The following is a 20275-nucleotide window of genomic DNA, read 5'->3' on the forward strand; positions in this document are numbered from 1 at the left end:
TTCTCAGTCGTGCCCCACAGTGGGATCCATTACAAGTCCAAGAAACTTTGGAGTTGGATTCTTACTTGGAGTTCTGGGGAAGTTTCTTCAGCTCCCTCTCAGGCACTGATGTTCAGGGCCTGAGCACAAAGCCCCAGAGGCTCATTAAAGTCCTGGTGCTGTGTCTGTGCTGCTGAGCTGGGCTGGGCTCCTGGCACAGAGGCAGCTCCTGGTAACCAAGCAAAGCTTCAAAAGCACATTTCTCTTGATGAGCAGCTCTTCTGCCAGCCCAGCAGGGCTGGGGCACTGCCTGCAGCCACCCCGGGCACAGCACAGAGGCACAGAGAGCTTCAATCAGTCAGGGCTGGGAAGGTGCTGAGAAGTGCCTGGGGCAGAATCACTGCCAGCCCCCGGCACAGGAACCTGTGGCTGCAGGACAATGCAGCTGCAGCTCCTGGAGTGACCTCCTGAAGCTGGAACATACCAATGCCTGCAGACCCTGTGAGTACATTCTCTGATTGTCTCTTGTGCAGAGCAGCCAGGGGTGTCAAGGGCTGTCCTGCAGAGCAGGGTCCTGCAGCCCAGGACGCTGTGCTGGGGCAGGGACTCTGCTGCCTGCCAGGGACAGCTCTCAGCCAGCCCTGGCAGCTGCTCCCAGCACTGGGGGACAAGATATGGGTGGGAGGAGACAGCTGGTAAGGCTTGGAAGTGTTCTCCTTGTGTGGGGAGGATGCTGCATTGTTCAGGAGTGCTCCCAGAATGGCATTTAATGGCAGAGCATTTGCAAATAGAATATACAGGGGGCACAGTGAGTCAGGGGCTGCATAAAAGGGAAAATTTTTCTCTTATATCCTACTACTCTGGGTTGCCTGGATGCGAAATTGCACATAGATACTCTTCTCTCAGTTCAAGTCGGAAATAAAAAAAATCTCTGAGATCTGTATAAACCAGGCAGTGACAGAAATAAGCACAGGGTCCCTTAGAGGCAGCATCAGTGTCACTTTTCCAGCCTCCTCAATGTTGCTCTGAGGTTGCCATCAAAACCTGCAGAACCAGAGCTGCCCCTGGGCAGTGTCTGAGCTGGGAGGGGTGTGCAAGGCAGAGCTGAGCCCCCAGGGCTGGGCTGGGCTCTGGCAGCACTGGCAAGGCCCAACCCTGGGCACAGGGAAGGTGCTGCTGGCAGGGACAGCTCCAGGCAGCAGAGCCCTGGGCAGGCAGTGGGAGGAAAGTGCCCCCAGGCTGTGTTGGGATATTTTAAGTCCTCTCCAAACCCAGCTATTCCAGGATTAATTTTCTTACAGATCCCCATGCTAAGGCAGCACAAATGTCAAACAGCAGCTCCATCAGGCACTTCCTCCTGCTGGCATTGGCAGACACGCGGCAGCTGCAGCTCCTGCACTTCAGCCTGTTGCTGGGCATCTCCCTGGCTGCCCTCCTGGGCAACGGCCTCATCATCAGCGCCGTAGCCTGCGGCCACCACCTGCACATGCCCATGTTCTTCTTCCTGCTCAACCTGGCCCTCAGCGACCTGGGCTGCATCTGCACCACTGTCCCCAAAGCCATGCACAATTCCCTCTGGAACACCAGGACCATCTCCTACATAGGATGTGCTGCACAGCTCTTTTTCTTTCTGTTCTTCATTTCAACAGAATTTTCCCTCCTGACTGTCATGTGCTACGATCGCTAGGTGTCCATCTGCAAATCCCTGCACTACGGGACCCTCCTGGGCAGCAGAGCTTGTGCCCACGTGGCAGCAGCTGCCTGGGCCAGTGCCTTTCTCTATTCACTGCTGCACACAGCCAATACATTTTCCCTGCCCCTGTGCCATGGCAATGTCCTGGGCCAGTTCTTCTGTGAAATCCCCAAGATCATCAAGCTCTCCTGCTCCAAATCCTACCTCAGGGAACATGGGCTAATTGCAGTTAGTGCCTGCTTGCTATTTGGCTGTTTTCTGTTCATTGCTTTCTCCTATGTGCAAATCTTCAGAGCCGTACTGAGGATCCCCTCTGAGCAGGGACAGCACAAAGCCTTTTCCACCTGCCTCCCTCACCTGGCCGTGCTCTCCCTGTTTCTCAGTAGTGCCATATTTGCTCACCTGAAGCCCCCCTCTATGTCCTCTCCATCCCTGGATCTGTCAGTGTCAGTTCTGTACTCGGTGGTGCCTCCAGCCCTGAACCCCCTCATCTACAGCCTGAGGAACCAGGAGCTCAAGGCTGCAGTGAGGAGACTGATGACTGGATGCTTTCAGAAACACTAAACGGCTGGAGAATTTCTGCAAATCACTTGTAATAAAGCTAGTTTTTGATACTTCTAGTTGGTTTCGTCTTGGAGATTTCTTTCCTTTGTTTTTGTTTTTTCATATTGTCCACAGCTAAATGTAATTCCTTGTGACATTTCTCATTTTGTTTCTCACCACCTTCCCTGTGGCCAAAGACTGTGTCAATGGGGAGGCTGCACTCCTGGTGTATTTAAAGGAACTAAAAGATCTCCCAGTAATGTTTTCTGCAGAGATGCCCTTTTGTTGCCTTCTCTGGAGCTGCAGCAGCAATGTCTGTGTGCAGAGCTGGGGGCAGATCAGTGTTGGCACATAAGCCTTGCTCCTGCTGGCCACACCATTCCTAATCCAGGCCAGGAGCCATTGGCTTTCTTGGCCACCTGGGCACACTGCTGGCTCATGTCCAGCCGTCTGTCCATCAGTCCCTACAGTCCCTTTCTGCCTGGCTGCTCTCCAGCCACTCTGTCCCCAGCCTGGAGCGCTGTGACCAAAGTGCAGGTCCTGGGACTTGGACTTGTTAAATAACACCTCTTGTTATCTGGGCCCTGGTTCCAGCCTGTCCAGGGCTCTGTGCAGAGCCCTGATACCCTCCAGCAGATCCACACTCACACCGAGCTTGGTAACATCTGCAAAGATGTCCTTGGTTCCATGGGGCCCCTCAGTGTCACAATGGCCTCTTGGTTACACCCTGCACTGTCACACTGGTCTCCTTGGTTCCATGAGCCCTTGCAGAGCAACAATGGTCTCCTTGGTTCCATGGGGCTTCACAGTGCTACAGTGTTCTCTTTGGTGCTGCAGTTCCCTCGGTTGCATGGGGCCCCAGAGTGTCACAATGGCCCCATGGTCACATGATGTCCCACACTGTCACAATGGTCTCTGTGCTTCCACAAGTCCCCTCAGTGTAACAATGGACTCCTTGCTTCCATGAGACCACACAGTTTCACAACGTTCTTCCAGATTCCTTGAGGCCCATCGTGTCACAGTGGCCCCTTGGTTACAGAGGATCCTGCAGTGTCAACTGTCCCCTTGGTTCCATGATGTCCCACAGTGTCAGAACGGCCCCTTGGTTCCACTGGGCCCTGGAGTCTCCCAATGGTCTCCTTGGGTTTGCAGTGCCAAAATGGTGAAACCCCTTGGTTACACAAGGTCTTGCAGTGTCACAATGGCCTCTGTGGTTTCACAAGGACCCAGAGTGTCACGGTGCACTCCCTGGTGCCACAGCACCACAATGGACTGGTTTTGTGGGGCTGCATGTCACCATGGTCCTCTTAGTTCCAAAAGGCCCTGCAATGTCACAATGGCCCCAGAGTGTCCCAATCATCACAGAGTGACAGAATCAAATAGGCTGGAAAAGACCTTTGGGATCATCAAGTCCAACCAGTGCCCTAATACTGCCTTGTCACCAAGACCATGCCACTAATTGCCACTGGAGAGGGACAGTAACTCTGTCACCTCCCCCCTGGCCAGCCTCTTCCAGTTCCCACTCACCCTTTCTGTAAAGAAGTTCTTCCCATTGTCCAGCCTGAACCTCCCCTGGTGTAGCTTAGGGCTGTGTCTTCTTGTCCTGCCCTCCAGCAGATCCACACTCACACCCAGCTTGGTGCCATCTGCAATTTGTGAATGATGGACTCGATCCCCTCACCCAGATCATCAGAGAAGATATTAAACAGGACTGGGCCCAGAACAGATCCCTGGGGGACACCACCAGTGCCTGGACACCAGCTGGGTGCAGCACCATCCCCACCACTCTCTTTGGGCCCAGCCTCCAGCCAGCTCTTTACCCTGGGAAGGGTGAACATGTCCAAGCCATGGGCTGCAGTTTTTCCAGGGAATTCTGTGGCTCATGGTTTTAAAGGCTTTGAAGTCCAGGCACACAACATCCACAGCCTTTCCCACATCCACAGGTGGGTCACCTGGTCATAAAAGGAGACCAGGTTGGTCAGGCAGGACCTGCCACCCCTAAATCCACGCTGGCTGGCTCTGATCCATGGGCCATCCTGTGGGTGCCCTGGGATGGCACTCAAGGTGATCTGTTCCATAACCTTGCCAGGCACCCAGGTCAGGCTGACAGGCCTGGAGTTGCCCAGCTCCTCCTTCCAGCCCTTCTTGGGGATGGGCTCACACTGGCACCTCCAGTCCTCTGGGACCTCCCTGCTGAGCCAGCACTGATGGTAAATGATGGAGAGCAGCTTGGGGAGCTCATCCACAGCTCCCTCATCCCCCTGGGATGGATCCCATCCAATCCCATACACCTGTGAGCATCTGAGTGGCTCAGCAGCTCACCAGCTGCTTCCTCCTGGCTTCCAGGGCACTGTTCTGCTCCCTGTACTCATCTACCAGCCCAGGAGAACACTTGTCCTGAGGACAGCCTGCCCTAATATTGAAAACTGACACAAGATATTAAGTAGCTTAGTCTTTTACTTATCTTCAGTTATTCTGTTCTCAACTGCAATCAATAAATAGAGGTGGTTCTCCTTCTCCCTCCTTTTGCTATAAACTTTTATTAAAAACATTTTTTATTCTTCTTGCAGAAGCCGCCATGTTAAGTTCTAATTGAGCTTTCGCCTCTCAACTTTTGTTTCTGCATAACCTAACAATATCCTTAAACACTTCCTGAGTTGCTGGCCCTTTTTTCCTGAGTTCCTACAAAAGTTCCATGCCCTGCCAGGCCAGTTATTTACCTCACTAGCTCATCTTTTGCCACACTGGGACAGGCTGCTCCTTCCCCCTTAAGATGATTTTCTTGAAATGTGTCCATCCTTCCTGGACCCCTTTGTTTTTAAGGGCTGTGTCCCCTAAACAAATCAGTACCAGATTTAGAACTCCCCAAATCAGCATCCTAAATAGGCCAAAGTCTGCCTTTCCTAATTCAAGTGCAGAAGTTTTGTTTCTGCCCCGTCTTCTTTCACAGAACATTGAAAACTTGATTATCTCATGGTCACTGTGCCCCAGGCAGCCTCCAAGCCCCACATCTGCCCCCAGCCCTTCTCTGTTAGTAAACAGCAGGAGACAGAGCTTTCCTTGGCAGTGGGAATGTTACCGAAAATTCAGTAAAATAGAAAACTCCTTAACACCAATGCAGCATTAAAAAGCAGCATTATTTATTCAGGGGGATGCATGGGGGACAGCTCCTCCCAAAGTCGTGCATGCTGAGTACAGGAGAGTTTCTCTTTATTTTCTGTGTTTTGCACACAGATTCATTGATAGTCCTGGACTAAACACACATATGATAATCACTTTCCAAATATCCAATGAACACATTTCCCCTCCCCTTTACCCTTTACATTTTGTCCTGGGGTCTCTCTGGTGGTCCCGGGTGGTTGTGGACCGTAACATTCCAGTGGGCCTGGCTGAGCTGGCAGGACACTGAGGCTGGTGAGCTTCCAGTTCCCCTTCTCACACAATGGGCATTGTGTGGTTTCCATAGGCCTGGGGTTTTGGAGAACAAGCTCCAGATGTCAGCTCACCTGGTGAAGACAATTTATCATCTGGTAACATGATGTCACGGAGTGGGCTATGACATCACAGAGTGGGTTATGTGAGGTCATTGAGAGCTATGACATCATATACCGCCTCTGTGACATAACAGATTCAGCTGTGACTTCACAGGGCAGAGGTCTGACATCACAGAGAAGACTATGATATCACAGAGGAGACTATGACATCACAGAGTTGGCTGTGACATCAGAGACCAGCTGTGTGACATTGGAGAATGATCTGTGACATCACACAGCAGGCTGTGACATCACAGAGGGGCTGTGTGACATCCCAGCAGGCTGTGTCAGGTCACTGGGTTGGCCACTCCACCCCAGCTCCCCCTCACAGTTTCTCCCAACAAGTCCAATGCTGTTCATGCCCAGCAGGGTCCCTGTCCCCTGGGATCCCCCTGGCCCACCTGGAGCCACAGTCTCCACTAAAGGATGTTCCACAGGATCCACCCCAGAGATTGACAGGGGACAAGGGGCCAGGACTGTGTGACCAGGACATCAAGGACATGGATTATCCAGGTCACTGTGGCCTGGATTGGGTTGCCCAGGGCAGGAAAGATGTCTGGCAGCTGGAGCAGGGTCTGGGAAGGGCCTCCAAGGTGGGGCTGGAGCCCTTGGGTGTCCGGTTTATCTCAGCTGTTTGAGGGGCCTGGAAAGGCCCAGGGTGGCCTTGGGGCAGCCCGCGTGTCGAAGGACGAGAAGAGGCTTCAGTTCTTCTTTCTGGTTTTATGTTTATTAATTGTTTATCTAAAAGATGTTCTTACAGCCACCAGAGATCTGCTCAGCAGTCAGCCATGGGCACACTGTCTCTGCCCTCCCGGGCAGCCACGTATCTTTATACCCATTGTGACGTATACAATATTTATCATTTTTCCCCAATACCATCTATTCTTATAACTCGGTGTACTCTCAGTACTAACCAATCCAAAGGTGCCACCGTGGCCAAAGAAGATGGAGGAGAAGAGGAACAGAAGGAGGACAGGACACACCCCAATTCCTCCATCTTACTCCTCTAAACCCCCCTGTACATAAATCCTAAACCCTGTTTCTCACCCTCTAATTAACTAATCCCTTCACCATTCACCCGGTGAAGCCCTCATCCTTGTCGTCTCCTGTGTAGGGTTAAAGTCCAGCTACCAGACACTTCTGGCAACATTCCAGGAGTCCCGAGCCCCCCCAGGGTCTCGGAGGCTCAGCATCTCAGGACTGAGATCTTGAGATCCGACACTTGGGCTGTGAGCAGAGGCTGAGGGAGCTGGGCTGGTCCAGCCTGGAGCAGGGAAGGCTGAGGGGCTCCTCATGCCAGCCTGGCAGTGCCAGCGAGGAGGGGATGGAGAACACAGAGCCAGGCTCTTCACTGGGGGCTGGGGGGAGACAAAAGCCAGTGGGTGGGAGGGGAAAGAGAGATCAGCCAGGACAGGAGGAGATGAAATGAGTCAGGCTGGTTTCAGCATTTCCTCAACACCAAGAGCAGCCTGACCCCCTTCTCCATCCACCGCTGGCAGCTCCGCAAATCAGGAATTGTTTGAGCTGTTTTGCCCCCACTCAAGGATGAGCATGCTGATACCAGAATTTAATTGTGTTTATATCTGTCACAGAACCACATTTGTCTAAATTAATTTCCATACTAAAAATTAATTTTAGTATGGAAATCACCTGTGGATTGTGTACTCATCAGACGCTGCTGGGACGTTGCACATAGCTCAGGGAAGAGCATGATTGTTATTAAATTGTGTCCTTTTCAACCATGGTCTGTTGGCCATGAAGAGAAACTTCCTGTGCTTCTGAGTCCCACCAGTTCCTGACCCCCAAAGGACACAAACCTGATGAGTTGTGGTTCCCACTCCGATGGTGGCACTTGGGCCTCCCTCCATCCCCAGAGCAGAGCTCCCTTGTCCCAGAAAGTCCCTGGCAATGCAGGGATGAAGGAAATAGGACAGGCTGTGGGGATCAGGGGCAGGGCACAGCCAGGGATTTGGGGTGGTTGTGAGCCCAGGGCAGGACACGGCCCCTTGCCTTGGTGAACCTCATCCCATTGTCCTGGGCCCGTGGATGGCTCCAGCCTGGCCAGATCCCTCTGCAGAGCTTCCTGCCCCCCAGCACAGCCACACTGCCACCCAGCTTGGGCTCACCTGGGAACTGACTGAGGGTGCCATCGATGGTCTCATCCAGATCAGCAATAAAGAGATTTCACTGACCTGGCCCCAATCCTGAGCCCTGGGGACACCCCTGGATGTGACTCCATTCCTCAGCTGCTCTGACTGCCAGGGGTTGGATGAGAGAAATGGTGGGGAGGGGGTAGGGACTAAGTGTGATTGATTGTCAGCCATGAAGGATCTTGATTTTCATATCTGTTCAAACTGCATTAGGAGGTGCAGGGGGTCAATACCAACTGGGGATTGCTGATATCAATCTATAAAGAAGAAAATAAACCAGGACAAACCAGTTCTCTCTGCATTGTTTTCAATTGTGGGAACTCAGCACATCATTCCGGATGTCCTGAGTTAGTGAGACAACCCTTGGGGGGCTCAGAAATCCTGGAATGTTGCCAGAAGTGCCTGGTGGTTGGATTTTGACCCTGCAAGGGATGTGTCACATGTTTAAAGACAAGAGAGTCACTTGGGGATGAATGGTGTAAGAATAAATATTTACCAGGTGGAAATATAGATTTTAGGATTTTGGTACAGGGGGGTTATGGAGTCAAGATGGAGGGATCAGGGCATGTCTTGTCCTTCTTCTTTCTTCTTCTTGTCATCCATTTTCTGTGGTGATGTTGGCACTTTGGGATTGGTTCTTGGTGAAGGTGCACTTGCTAATAGGGGTGAAAGGTATTGGGAAATAAAGGTAAATATGATGTACGTAGCTTTTAGTATAAAAATAGTCGACCGCCCAGTGGGAGGTCAGAGTGCCCTTGGCTGCCTTGCTGGTCAGACCTCTGTCGGGCTGGAAGAAAATTTTGTAGATAAGAAATAATAAACAATATCGAAGACTGGAAATCTGAAGAGTCCATACTCGTCCTTTGAAGTGCGGGCTGTCCCAAGGCCATCCTATGCATGACCGTGCAGAGACGAACAGCCAGAGTGGTCATTCAATATGGTATATTCACTTTGAATAGACTTATGAAATCTGTCTAAATAACCACAGAAAAATTAAAAATTTATATTATTCCCATGGACTTTTCTTGTTTTGGGTCTTTTGAACAAATATTTATGAGCTTTTCTCACTTAATTCCTGAACTGAAGAGCTCAAGAAAGAAGGGGCCACTAGAGAAGGAAAATTCATCAGCACCCTCCAAGTGGCTGAGGATCCATGCCCCTCAGAGCAGCAATGAACAGAAATGGGCACAGCTTTGTGACTGCCCCAGCTTTGGCATGGGCCCTAGGCCTGGAGCAGGAGCAGCTCTTGGGGGCCCCAAGGCTGGGGCTCTTGTGCTGCCCTGGGCAGATGGGATGGAAGCAGGGGCTGCAGAGCTCTCAGCACCTCAGGCAGAGGGGAGCAGGGCAGCCAGGGAGCCTCCTTTGGCCTTGGCCAAGCTCCTTCCCCCATGGCTGGGTGTCCTGGGGTGACATTATGATTCTTGTATCCCCATTCATCTGTTCTGTGCTTTTAAGACCAGCTCTGAAGAGTGGAAGTTTTGTTTGGGTTTCTCCTATCAGGGACACAGACACAAGCGAGACAAGCGGGACATAAGGCTGTTTTTTCACTTCTGGCTTGCTTGCTGCTTTTGCTTGCTCTCTTTTTCTGCTCTTGCTTCTGCTCTGCTTTCGCCTCTGCTTATTAGCTAGTTCTAGCTAAACAGCCCACATCCCTTCCTGGACTGTTTCTCCCCCGTTTCTGTGACCATCTCGAACCTGCTCTGGACTGGGACCCGGGAACACCGAAGGTTCGGCTGCAGCAGCTGTCCCAGCACCGGAGGGACTGAGAACAGAGCAACCAACCCCGAAAGAGACTTTCTGATTTTGTCATCTTTCTCAAAGTGGTGTCATCGGGTATTGTTCATTTTGTGTGCTGGGGGATGCTGGGCCAGTCAAATAAACAGGTTCTTTCCACCTCTCTCCAAGGAATTTTTTCCCCAGCCGGTTGGGGGGAGGGGCCGTGTGGGTTTCGTTTTCTGGAGGGGCCCTCCTTTGCAGATTCTTTAACAAATTTGCCCTAAACCAGGACAACAGGAAAGGCAATTTCTGCTGGAGGAGGAGGCTCTGCCTGCAATGGGCTCCAACAACTCCAGCAAGGCCCTGCTGACTTCAAAATTGCTGCCTAGAGCACTATATTCTAATAATTGTTATAGCTCCTGAACTGTGGAGTAAATAATTGTGCTAGTGATCTTTCCATCTGATCATGATCAGAATAAGCCAGAGACATATTTATATAAATTTATCTGGTATTCTGTCATTAATCCTGAGAGACAAATTTTTGTGTTAAAGTTGAATTCCACCAGTTCAATCTTTTACAACTTTGATAATTTTCTGGGGCTCGGATTGGATCCAGCCACTCCCAGTCTCCTGTCTTAGAAGGAATTTTAGAAGTCGAGGGGCCCTCTTGGGTTCAGACAACAGTGCCCTGCACTCACTGTGCCAAAACAATGTCACAATCTGGTTAAGAAAATTATTAGAGAGATGCCTCTGCAGCCAGGAAGGTGCTAACGAGACCAAATCCAAAATGGATTTTATTGAACAGTAAATATGAGGTAGAGAGAGAGATGGAAAGAAAGAGAAAAGGGGAGAGAGCAAGGGAGTGACAGGGACAGAGACCTCCCCTGGAGCAGAGCAAGTGTGACATTGTCCCTGTGTGTGTGGCATTCCCAGGGTGGGGGTTTTACACCTGAGCCAGTTTGGGTAAGGGGGGTGGTGTTCACCCCTTGAGCAGGGATTACCCCAATGTTTCAGGCTGCCATGCAAGATGTAACCAAATGCATGTTTTCAATACCCATGTTCATCAACTGCTATAAACAGGTGGGGCAGTGTTCTTTATCTCTTCCATGACTCAGCCCTGATAACGCCCTCCAGGGGAGATATCTTCTGTGAATGGGCCATTGAGTGTCACTGCAGGACTGATAAAATTCCTTCATCCCATTGTGGGATGCTCCGCCCAGGGGGAGGAACCAAGCATTCCTGCCTGGATATAAGCTGAGCCTTGCTACAACCAGGAGCAGCTTGCCTACTGGATTCCTAGAGGACAAGAGCTCCATAACCACCACTGGACCTTCAGAGGAAGACCAGACCCTTCTACAGGATAACTGCTCTGACAGAATCACATTTATCACTCCAACAGGACTGCAGCCACCATTTATTGGGACTGCTGCCACCACCCTGACCAACAGGGTGTCAGGTTATATCCTGACTCTTTCAGTTTAAGGCAGTGTTTCTGTATCATTGCCCTGATCTAAATTTTCTTCTTAAATTGTAACTCCGACTTAGACTCTCCCCCAGGTTTGCCTTCAAACCAGAACAAAAGACAATGTGCGCAACCTTTGTTTTCTTCCCAGAACAGGATTTCCCATTCCCAAACCTTGATTGGATGGAGGAGGAGGCTGAGAGAAAGAGGAAGGAGCCTTGGGATACCCAGGCAGGTGAGGAGGAAGTCAGTGCCCCTTTCCCCCTCTCTCCTGCTCCATCTCCCAGCCCAGCACAGCCCCCGGCTGCGGGACAACCCTGCTGCCAATGCCGTCCTGCCGGGGATGTACTCGGGGGATCTCCTTCCCCTTCCCTGGTGCACGGAGGCAAATCCCATCTTCTCCTTGACCTTCCTCCCCCAGACAAGAAGCTGAGGATTGGGACCAGGGAGGACAAATCCCCACAGCAGAACCTCGTGGAAGAGGCCATTTTGACTGACTCCACAGTGCAGAATTCCAACAGGGAGGAGAATCCCCGGAGATTCCACAGGAAGAGGGGCTCCAAAGCCAGCCAAGGGTTCTCTGAGGAGGAAAGACCCACCCTGAGCCAGGACGGTGGACAGAGCTTTAGCGAGAGCTCCGAGCTGGTGGCCCCTGAGCAGCATCATGATGAGGAGAAGCCCCACAAGTGCTTGGAGTGTGGGAAGAGCTTCAGGAAGAGCTCCCACCTGGTCTGCCATCAGAGGATCCACACTGGGGAATGGCCCTATGAGTGTGGAGAGTGTGGGAAGGGCTTCAGCTACAGATCCACCCTTGTCATCCACCAACGCATCCACATTGGGGAGAGGCCCTACGAGTGTCCCAAGTGCCAGAAGAGGTTTCAGAGCAGCTCCAGTCTTCTCCGCACCAGCGCATTCACACCAATGAGAGGCCCTTCCGCTGCCCTGACTGTGGGAAGGGCTTCAACCGCAGCTCCCTACTCATCAGGCACCGGCGCATCCACACTGCGGAAAGGCCGTACAAGTGCTCTGAGTGTGGGAAGAGCTTTGCCCGGAGCTCTCACTTGACCAGACACCAACGGAGGCACCGCTAAGGAAAGCCCTGCCAATGCCCTAAGTGCAGGAAGAGCTTGGTGCACTGCTCCAACTTCATCCCCCATTGGAGAAGCCACGTTGGAAAGATCCCTGGTGATCCATGTTCCCTGTAATCCATGCTGGGAGGACACCTGGTGCTTTTCCTGCCCCTGCCACTGATGTGATGTGGGATTGAAGAACATGAGGGTCTGGCCATGGCCCTGTAATTACATTCACTCCCACCTCTGATCATTGCCAGGGGCAGGCAAGGGACTCTCTCCCTCACTCCCTAAGGAGAAGGGTGTCCTTTCCAGGAAGGGGAGATTGTGGCCAGGGAGACCCAGTGAGCTGTGTTATAGTTTTCCCTGTCAAAGTTTTATTTTTCCCTTCTGTTATCAATATTGTTTCTGTTCCATTCATTCCTTATCTCATTGCTGTTCCCAATAAATTGCTCTTATCCCAGCTTGGAATATTTGCATTTTGTGCTTTCCATGGGAGGCGGGAGGGCAGCAAGGGCAGCGCGATATTAGTGAGAGCAGGAAATTGGGGAATCCCATTCCTGAACCCTGGCCCATGGAAACCAAGCATCCCAGCTGGTCCAAGCCCTGGTGGCCATGGCAACAGCCTTGGGAGCAGGTCCCTGGCTGGGGCTGTGGGAACCTCTTCCCTCTGGTGCCCAGGGACAGGAGTGGAGGGAACGGCTGCAGCTGAGTCAGGGCAGGCTCAGGTTGAATGTCAGGAAAAGGTTTTTGCCCAGAGGCTGCTGGGGCCCTGCCCAGGCTCCCCAGGGAAGGGTCCCAGCTCCAGGGCTCTCTGAGCTGCAGCAGTGTTTGGACAGCGCTGCCAGGCCCAGGCTGGCATTGTTGGGGTGTCCTGTGCAGGGCCAGCAGTTGGACTGGAGGATCCTGATGGGTCCCTCCCAGCTCAGCCCATTCTGTGGTTCTGGGATCCCATGAGCCTGGGGATGGGACTGCCAATGGTTGCCATGGCAACGGGCTGTGGCTGCAGGCCTGAGCTGGTGTCCATGGCAACCACCCCTGGCATGGGGTCTCCATGGAGCTGCTGAGGGACTGAGCATAGCAACAGGGGGCTGGGGATGGTTGCCATGGAAACTGACCTAGCAACAGGGGGTTGTGATGGTTGCCATGGAAACTGACCATAGCAACAGAGTCCTGATGATGGTTTCCTGCTAAGGATCAGATTTGTCACAGGCCCTCAGAGAGGTTCCATGGTGTCTTTCCAGGAGTCCCCAGGCTGTTCCAGAGCTGGAATGTCACAGGCACAGACAGGGGCTCCATGGACACCTCCCAGGGGTTTCTGGGGATGGTAAAGAGCCCTGTGGTCAGAGGCAGTCACAGCCATTCCATGGTGACATCCCAGGGCACCTTGGGCTGCAAAGGCACTGATCTGTCACAGGCACTCACAGGGGCTCCACGGTGACATCCCAGGAGTCCTCAGGCTGCCAAAGAGCCAGGATGTCCCAGACACTCACAGGGGTTCCTGTATTGGGCATAGAGGGAGCTTCAGGCAAAGGCTTTATTTCTTTATTGGAGAAACTTCTGATGAGTCATGAGGTGGAGATATGACACCCCGTAGCCACCATGGTTCCATTGGTCCCAGCACCTTGGGGACAAGATATTAATGACAAAACTCTTCATGCCGGCAGAGCCAAGGGAGGGGCAGAGGAAAGAAGAGAGCCAGGCCCAGGGGACAGGGCTGCCATGGTGATGGCTGTGAGGTCACTGCCCCTGCAGCTGCCTGGCTGTCCTCAGCAGACATTCTGGCCAGAAGCGTTGTGAGGGCACCCAGCACATCAGAGAACCCACACTACAGGAATTCTGTCCCTGGCGATGAGATGGTTTCACTGGGTCAGGCTACACAAATTGTCCTGATCTTGGAAAATTTCTGGAATGGGGAATCCACTTCTCTGGAAAACCCTTGCCATTTTTTACCACTTTCATAATTGTAAAACATTTACTTCTCCTAAGAAATGTAAATCCACCCTCATTAAATTTACAAATATTGACACTTTTTCTGTCGTAGCAGGATTTGGGAGAAAATAACTTTGATCACTTTTTTCCATTTCACAACTCTTGGAGAGGACTCAAAAATCTCCTAGGATGGGGTTTGGAGGCCTCATCACAAAACCATCAAGTACAGGCTGATGGCTCTGAGGTCAGTGGTGTGGAGGCGAGGAGAGAACAGGAGTAGCCATGGAGGGATTGGAGGGTGGTTTTAGAGTGGCTGGAACTTTTCTTCATAGTAGGAATGAGCCTGAAGAAGACATAATAGCACCAAGTGCAGTTACAAAGGTCCAGACTAAACACCAGGAGAAAGGAATTTCCCTGGCAGGGCAGGGCTGTGGCGCAGCACGTCCCCAGCAGGAGCCTGGAGCAGCCCCAGGCTTTGTGTGGGCAGACAGAGGCAGGCAGGAGGCAGAGCTGTCAGCAAAGGAAGGGCCCAGGCAGGTGGGGCAGACGGGGGATGCCGACAGCCTGCAGGGACAGAGGCGCAGGGCAGGGACACCGTGGGACAGCCTGGGCTGCACAGGGCACAGGGATGGGCAGCAGCTGCAAGACAGCCCTGCCAGAGCCAACCTGGGCAGCACTTTGGCCACGGCTGCTGGCCCTGGGCCTGAGGCCATGAGGGCACAAGTGACCCTTGCAGGCCTGGGGCCTCATTCCCTCCTTGTCCCTGCTCAGCAGCCTGGCAGGGGCCACCCCATGCTCCTGCCCCTGGCATTGCACGTCCCCACATGCCAGTGCCCATCCCGGGAAGAGCCCTGAACAAGGAGGGAGGGACAGGATCTGCCTGGCCAGGGGCTGGGGCTCAGGCCTTGGTCCTTTGCATTCCTGAAACACATCTAGGTTTGCTCAGCACCAGAGACACCTTTGCCTTGCTTGTCCCCAGCTGCCATCACTGCCTGCAGGGTTCTGCTCTCCCTGGAACCTGGGGACATTTTGACGTGACTTGTGTCCCTTTGTGGGACCCATTAAAAGTCAAAGAGAGTTTGTACTTTCAATCTGATTTTGAGTTTTTGAGAAGTTCTTTGTGCATGCTCTGAGGGACTGGGTCTGATGCAAAAACACCAAAGCCCCAGAGGCTCATTAAAGTCCCTGTGCTGTGTCTGTGCTGCTGAGCTGGGCGGGGCTCCTGGCCCAGAGGCAGCTCCTGGCAAGGGCAGCACTGCAGAGAGACAGCTCTGGCCAGGAGCAGCTCCTGTGCACAGCCCAGCAGGGCTGGGGCACTGCCAGGGCCCCTCAGGGACACCAGCTGGGCACAGACAGAGCTCACAGGGGCTCAGCACTGGCAGGGGCTGTGGGATGTCCCAGAGGGGGCTGGGTCACAGCAGCACCTCTGTGGCTGTGTCACAGAGGCACAGAGCAGCTGGGATGTCAGCAAGGGGCCGTGTGACAGCACTGAGTGGGCTCTGTGAGGTCACAGATTGGGCTATGACATCACAGACTTTTTTGTGTGAGGTCATTGAGCAGCTACAGCATCATAGAGGGGATTCTGTGACATCACAGAGAAGGCTTTGACATCATGGCATGGCTGGATGACATCCTAGAGAAGTCTGTAAGTTCAAAGTGTTTGCTGTGACATTACAAAATGCCAGTATGACACTACAGACATTTGTGACAACAGAGATCTGGCTGTGACACCACAGAACAGACAATGACATCACTTGGTGACTTTTTGACATCACAGAGTCTTCTCTGACATCACAGAGTCTTCTGTGACATCACAGCACAGCTGTATGACATAACAGAGTGATACCACAGAGCTGGCTCTGAGACATTACAAGGGTGTGATGTGATATCCCAGAGTGGGCTGCGACATCACAGGAGGCTGTGTGATATCAGAGGTGCTGTGTGACATCACAGGGACACTGTGACAGCAAAGGGGCAGAATGACATCACAGGGGCTGTGTGAGGTCACTGGGGAGGTCACTCTGCCCCGGCCCCCCTCACAGCTCCCCCCAGAGCAGTCCAACCCTGCTCGTGCACAGCAGGGTCCCTCACCTGTCCCCCCGGGTCCCCCCGCCCCCGGCCCCGCAGCCTCCCCCAGAGGATTTTCCATGAGATCGACCCCAGAGCCTGACACGGGGATGGGGGGACAGGGTCCTGGGGGTGGCAGAGGGGGACAGGGACCCCCCAGCAGCGTCCCCGTGTCCCCCAGGGCCAGAGCCTGGGCCAGGGCTCCTTCACCCTGTTACAAATGAGGCCTTGAGAGTGCTGAAAAGTTCCCTGGCAAAGGATCAGCCGAAACCAGATTTAATATTAAGGGACAGCAGCACAGAGTTCCTTGTCGAGACTCACTCTGCTAGTGACTGGACAGTTCAGGCACACCAAGGAAACAAAGCAACAACAAAACCAAACCAAATCCAGGCAATCAAACCAGAAATGAACTGAGGACTGCTCCTGGGCCTGTGTGTGTGTGTGTGTGTGGCACAAGGACAGTGAGGGCAAGGATAAAAGGAATAAAGAGGTAAAAGCTTAACAGAGGTCAAACTTAACAGGACTTCACTGATACCTTAACCTTAACTGATACCTTCAACTTCACAATTTAGCAAAAGAACAGATAATAACAATATTTAACCTAACTTAAAATCTATGACTTTGCAATTTAACAGAGGAGTAACACTCAACAATTTTCAATATAACTTATAATAAATGTAACAACTTAGCAAAAGAACAACTCTTAGCAGAATTTAATTTAGCTTAGACCTTGGGATTTAACCTTACCTAAAGGCCTGACTGACTCAGCTATCCAAGGCACTCCAACCCGTCAGAGGGCAGCATTTCTGCCACATTTCCCCAGCACAGGCACTCCTGTGTGCACACAGACACCAAGAGTCAGTGCAAGGCACCTGTGAGCAATTCCCCTGAGGGCAGGCAATGCTCACTGTGGATGCTTTGGCATCTCCCCAGTGGGTGAAGGGTTGAGCCTGGAGGAGTGGGGGGATCGACCCAGACTCCGTCGCTGTTCAGGATCCCTGAGTGCAGCAAACGGGAGAGTTCCCGGCTGAGGAGGCCCCACTCAGAGGGAGTCGCTGGCCCAGGAGAGCTCCAAGGGCTCCTTTTGGAGAGCTGTTTATGGGCCCCCAAGAGAGGGGCTTCAGTCCCAGCAATGGCTCATCCTGGCCGCACTTGGCATCAACAGCTTTCTTTGGCAGGGTGAGAACAGGGATGTTGTGCCACTGAGGGAACAAAAACAGTTCCCAGGGCTGCTCCTAAAGGAACCAGGAGCTGGTTGGGCAGCAGCAGTGCCTGGAGCAGACAGTGTTTGTGATGAGCTGCAGAGGAGCTGAGCCCAGGGGCTGTTGGCCAAGGCCGAGGCCCAAGGAGCATTTCTCAGCTGGCAGGGCGGCCTGAGAAGGGGAGGGGGGAATGCAGCAGCACAGGGCCCATGGAACCAAGGGAGCATTGTGACTCTGTGGGGTCCTGTGAGACCAAGGGACCATTGTGACACTGTGGGGCCTTGTGGAATTGTGGAGAGCACTGTGACATTGCTGGGCCTCATGGGAACAAGGGACTGTTCTGACACTGTGTGGTTCCATGGAATGTAGGGATCATTGTGGCTCTGAGAGGTCGCATCAAACCAAGGTCCATTGTGACACAGTGATGCCTCATGGAACCCTGGAGACCATTGTGACGTGACACTTTGTGGTGTCGTGGAACCAAGGGGCTATTGTGACACTGTGAGACCCCATGGAGCCCAAGGTCCATTTTGACATTGCAGGTCCTCATGGAACCATGGAGAGACCAGTAGGACACTTCACAGCCTCATGGAACCAAGGGACCCTTGTGACACTCTGGGGTACTATTGAACCAAGGAGATCATTGTGATATTGAAGAGAGTCATGGAATCATGGAGACCATTGTGGGCTTTGGGAAAACAAGGGGTATTTAAGGCTGACCACAAGGCAAGAACACATCTTAGCCCTACCTCCTCCTGGAATTTCTGTCTGAACTGTGCTGGAATCCAGAAGTTGGTAGCTGTGTGTATGCTTCTCAGAATCTTATTTTTCTTTCTCTCTCTTTGAGAGAGAGAAAGAAAAACACTTCTTCTATTTTTGTCTTCTTGCAAATTTTGATTAACTTAAAATTGAACAGGCTAAAAGTTTGTGAAGTTGAATGGGCCAAAAATATTGCTCTGAAAAGTGTTTTTTGTTGATTGAATTTCCTATAACACCGTTTGTGAAAATTTCTTTGATTTTCTGAAGTTGCCAGTAAAGGCTGTTTTGTTGTTTTGAACTACAGAGAATCTCTTATTGATATTTCTTAGAAGATCCAACTCAGTGTACACAAAAAATAGAATTTCCTTTTAAATGTCTCCTTGAGAGACTTGTTTGGGAGATGGGGGTCAGGGCTTGCCTGTCCTGCTTGGCACAGCCCAGGCAGGGCTTTCCCAGCCACATTCCACACTCCATTGCCCAGCTGGAGCCGCTGGTGCCTCTGAGTTGTGCTGCCGCAGCCCCAGGGACGCTCTCCTTGTCTGCCCATTCCCCCACGGTCTCTGGGCAGGGATGGCCTCAGTGAGGGCTGCTGACATCCTCAGCACCTTGGAGGCTACTGCTGAATTTTCCTGCTCCACAGGATTGTTCAGCCTTCAGCTCTTCAGTGCAGGAATTCAGTGTCCCAGGGCTCATTAACATCCAGAACACCTTAACAAGCCAAGCCTCTGGGAATAATTTGATTTCAATTTTCAAATCTTTTGTGGGTAATTAGATGAATTCCAGTAGTGCATTCAAGTTGAATAGATTCTATTTAAAGAGACAGTGAGAAAAGATTTCTTTGGTCCAATTTAGGTTTCTTTTCCCTGTTAATTTATTGATACGTGCAATCTCCAGCTGACACTGAATCCAAGTACCTCCTCGTGCAGTCTGAATAGATGTGAAAATCAAGACCCTTTATGGCTGACAATCAATCAGACTCTGTCCCTACCCCCACCCCAACATTTCCCCCATCCAAGCCCTGGCACTCAGAGCAGCCTTGTGCAAATCTGAGTTCCCTCCAGCCCAGGCTGCACCTGCAGCTTTCAGCTCCTGGACTCCAACTCCCACCTGCTTTCCTTGGAGAAGGAGCTGCCTGACACACAGAGGGATGTTCATTTATTGTCAGCAAACAAAGCCAGGGGAAGGCACAGCTCCATGAAATGCAAAAGTCATTCCTCTGCTGGATATGAAACCCACTTTCCACAGAAGACAGTCTCAGAGCAATGGAAAACACCTTCTGTGCCCAGCACAGATCCCAAGGTCCCCCAAACCCTCCCTGCCCCGATTCTGCCCAGATTTGCTCTTTGCACACGAGTCCCATGCTGAAGTCAGGAGCTCCCTCTATGCCCAGAGGGAGGAAAACACAGAAAATGGATGAAGAGCTCTCCTGTGCAGAGTCAAGGTCCAAGTGCCCCTGCAGTGGGAACCACAACTCATCAGGTTTGTGACCTTTGGGCTCAGGGCCTGGTGGCACTCAGAGGCACAGAAAGGTTTCTTGCCAACAAACACAAGCTGAACATTTGAACTGTTTAATAACCATCACAGCTCTTCTCTCAGCTCTCTGGGACATCCCAGCAACATCTGATGTCCACCATCCCAATGGGATTTCTGTACAGGAACAGTTATATATAAAGATAAAAGAAAAGGTAATTCTCTGATGGATATAAAGGCAATTAAGATGTAGACTAATGTGGTATCTATTTGAACTTCAGAAAGTCTGGGCGACTCCCTGAAGCTCAAAGCACGAAGCCAGTTAATTGAGAGGCACTGGAATGACCAGAGAGCATCAGGAGAAGGAAATCTGGGAGGAATGGAAACAGCATTGATGCAGTCGGTCTAGTGAGGAGATGTCTTTAGACATGGCCATTTTAACAGGAGAGCTGGAAACACCTGAGGGAAGAGGGTCATGAAATATTACACTGAATAATGGTGACACGATTAGAGAGGAAGATCAGCATTTCTTGTGCTGCTAGCACTTCAGGCCTTACAGCAACACCAGGGCCACCAGGGCAGCGGGGCAGGGCCACGGCAGCAGCACTGGCAACACCAAGTGCTGCTGCTGCTGGGCACAGCTGCTGGGCCAGCACTGATCTGCCCCCAGCTCTGCACACAGACATTGCTGCTGCAGCT

General features: G+C 52.0%; 1 protein-coding gene and 1 pseudogene across 1 annotated transcript in view; both read left to right on the forward strand.

The window, feature by feature from the left end:
• Positions 1 to 1303: 1303 nt before the first annotated feature.
• Positions 1304 to 2236, forward strand: LOC141729933 (olfactory receptor 14J1-like; annotated as a pseudogene).
• Positions 2237 to 10634: 8398 nt separating this feature from the next.
• The window catches only part of LOC141729934 (uncharacterized), a 32623-nt gene continuing 22982 nt past the window's right edge, over positions 10635 to 20275 (forward strand). The window contains 3 exon segments of the mRNA XM_074546593.1: positions 10635 to 10694; positions 11545 to 11974; positions 11977 to 12108. Of these exon segments, the coding sequence (XP_074402694.1) occupies positions 10635 to 10694; positions 11545 to 11974; positions 11977 to 12108 (622 nt within the window).

This window comes from Zonotrichia albicollis, chromosome 8 (genome assembly GCF_047830755.1).
Source record: "Zonotrichia albicollis isolate bZonAlb1 chromosome 8, bZonAlb1.hap1, whole genome shotgun sequence".
In the NCBI taxonomy this organism is placed as follows: domain Eukaryota; kingdom Metazoa; phylum Chordata; class Aves; order Passeriformes; family Passerellidae; genus Zonotrichia; species Zonotrichia albicollis.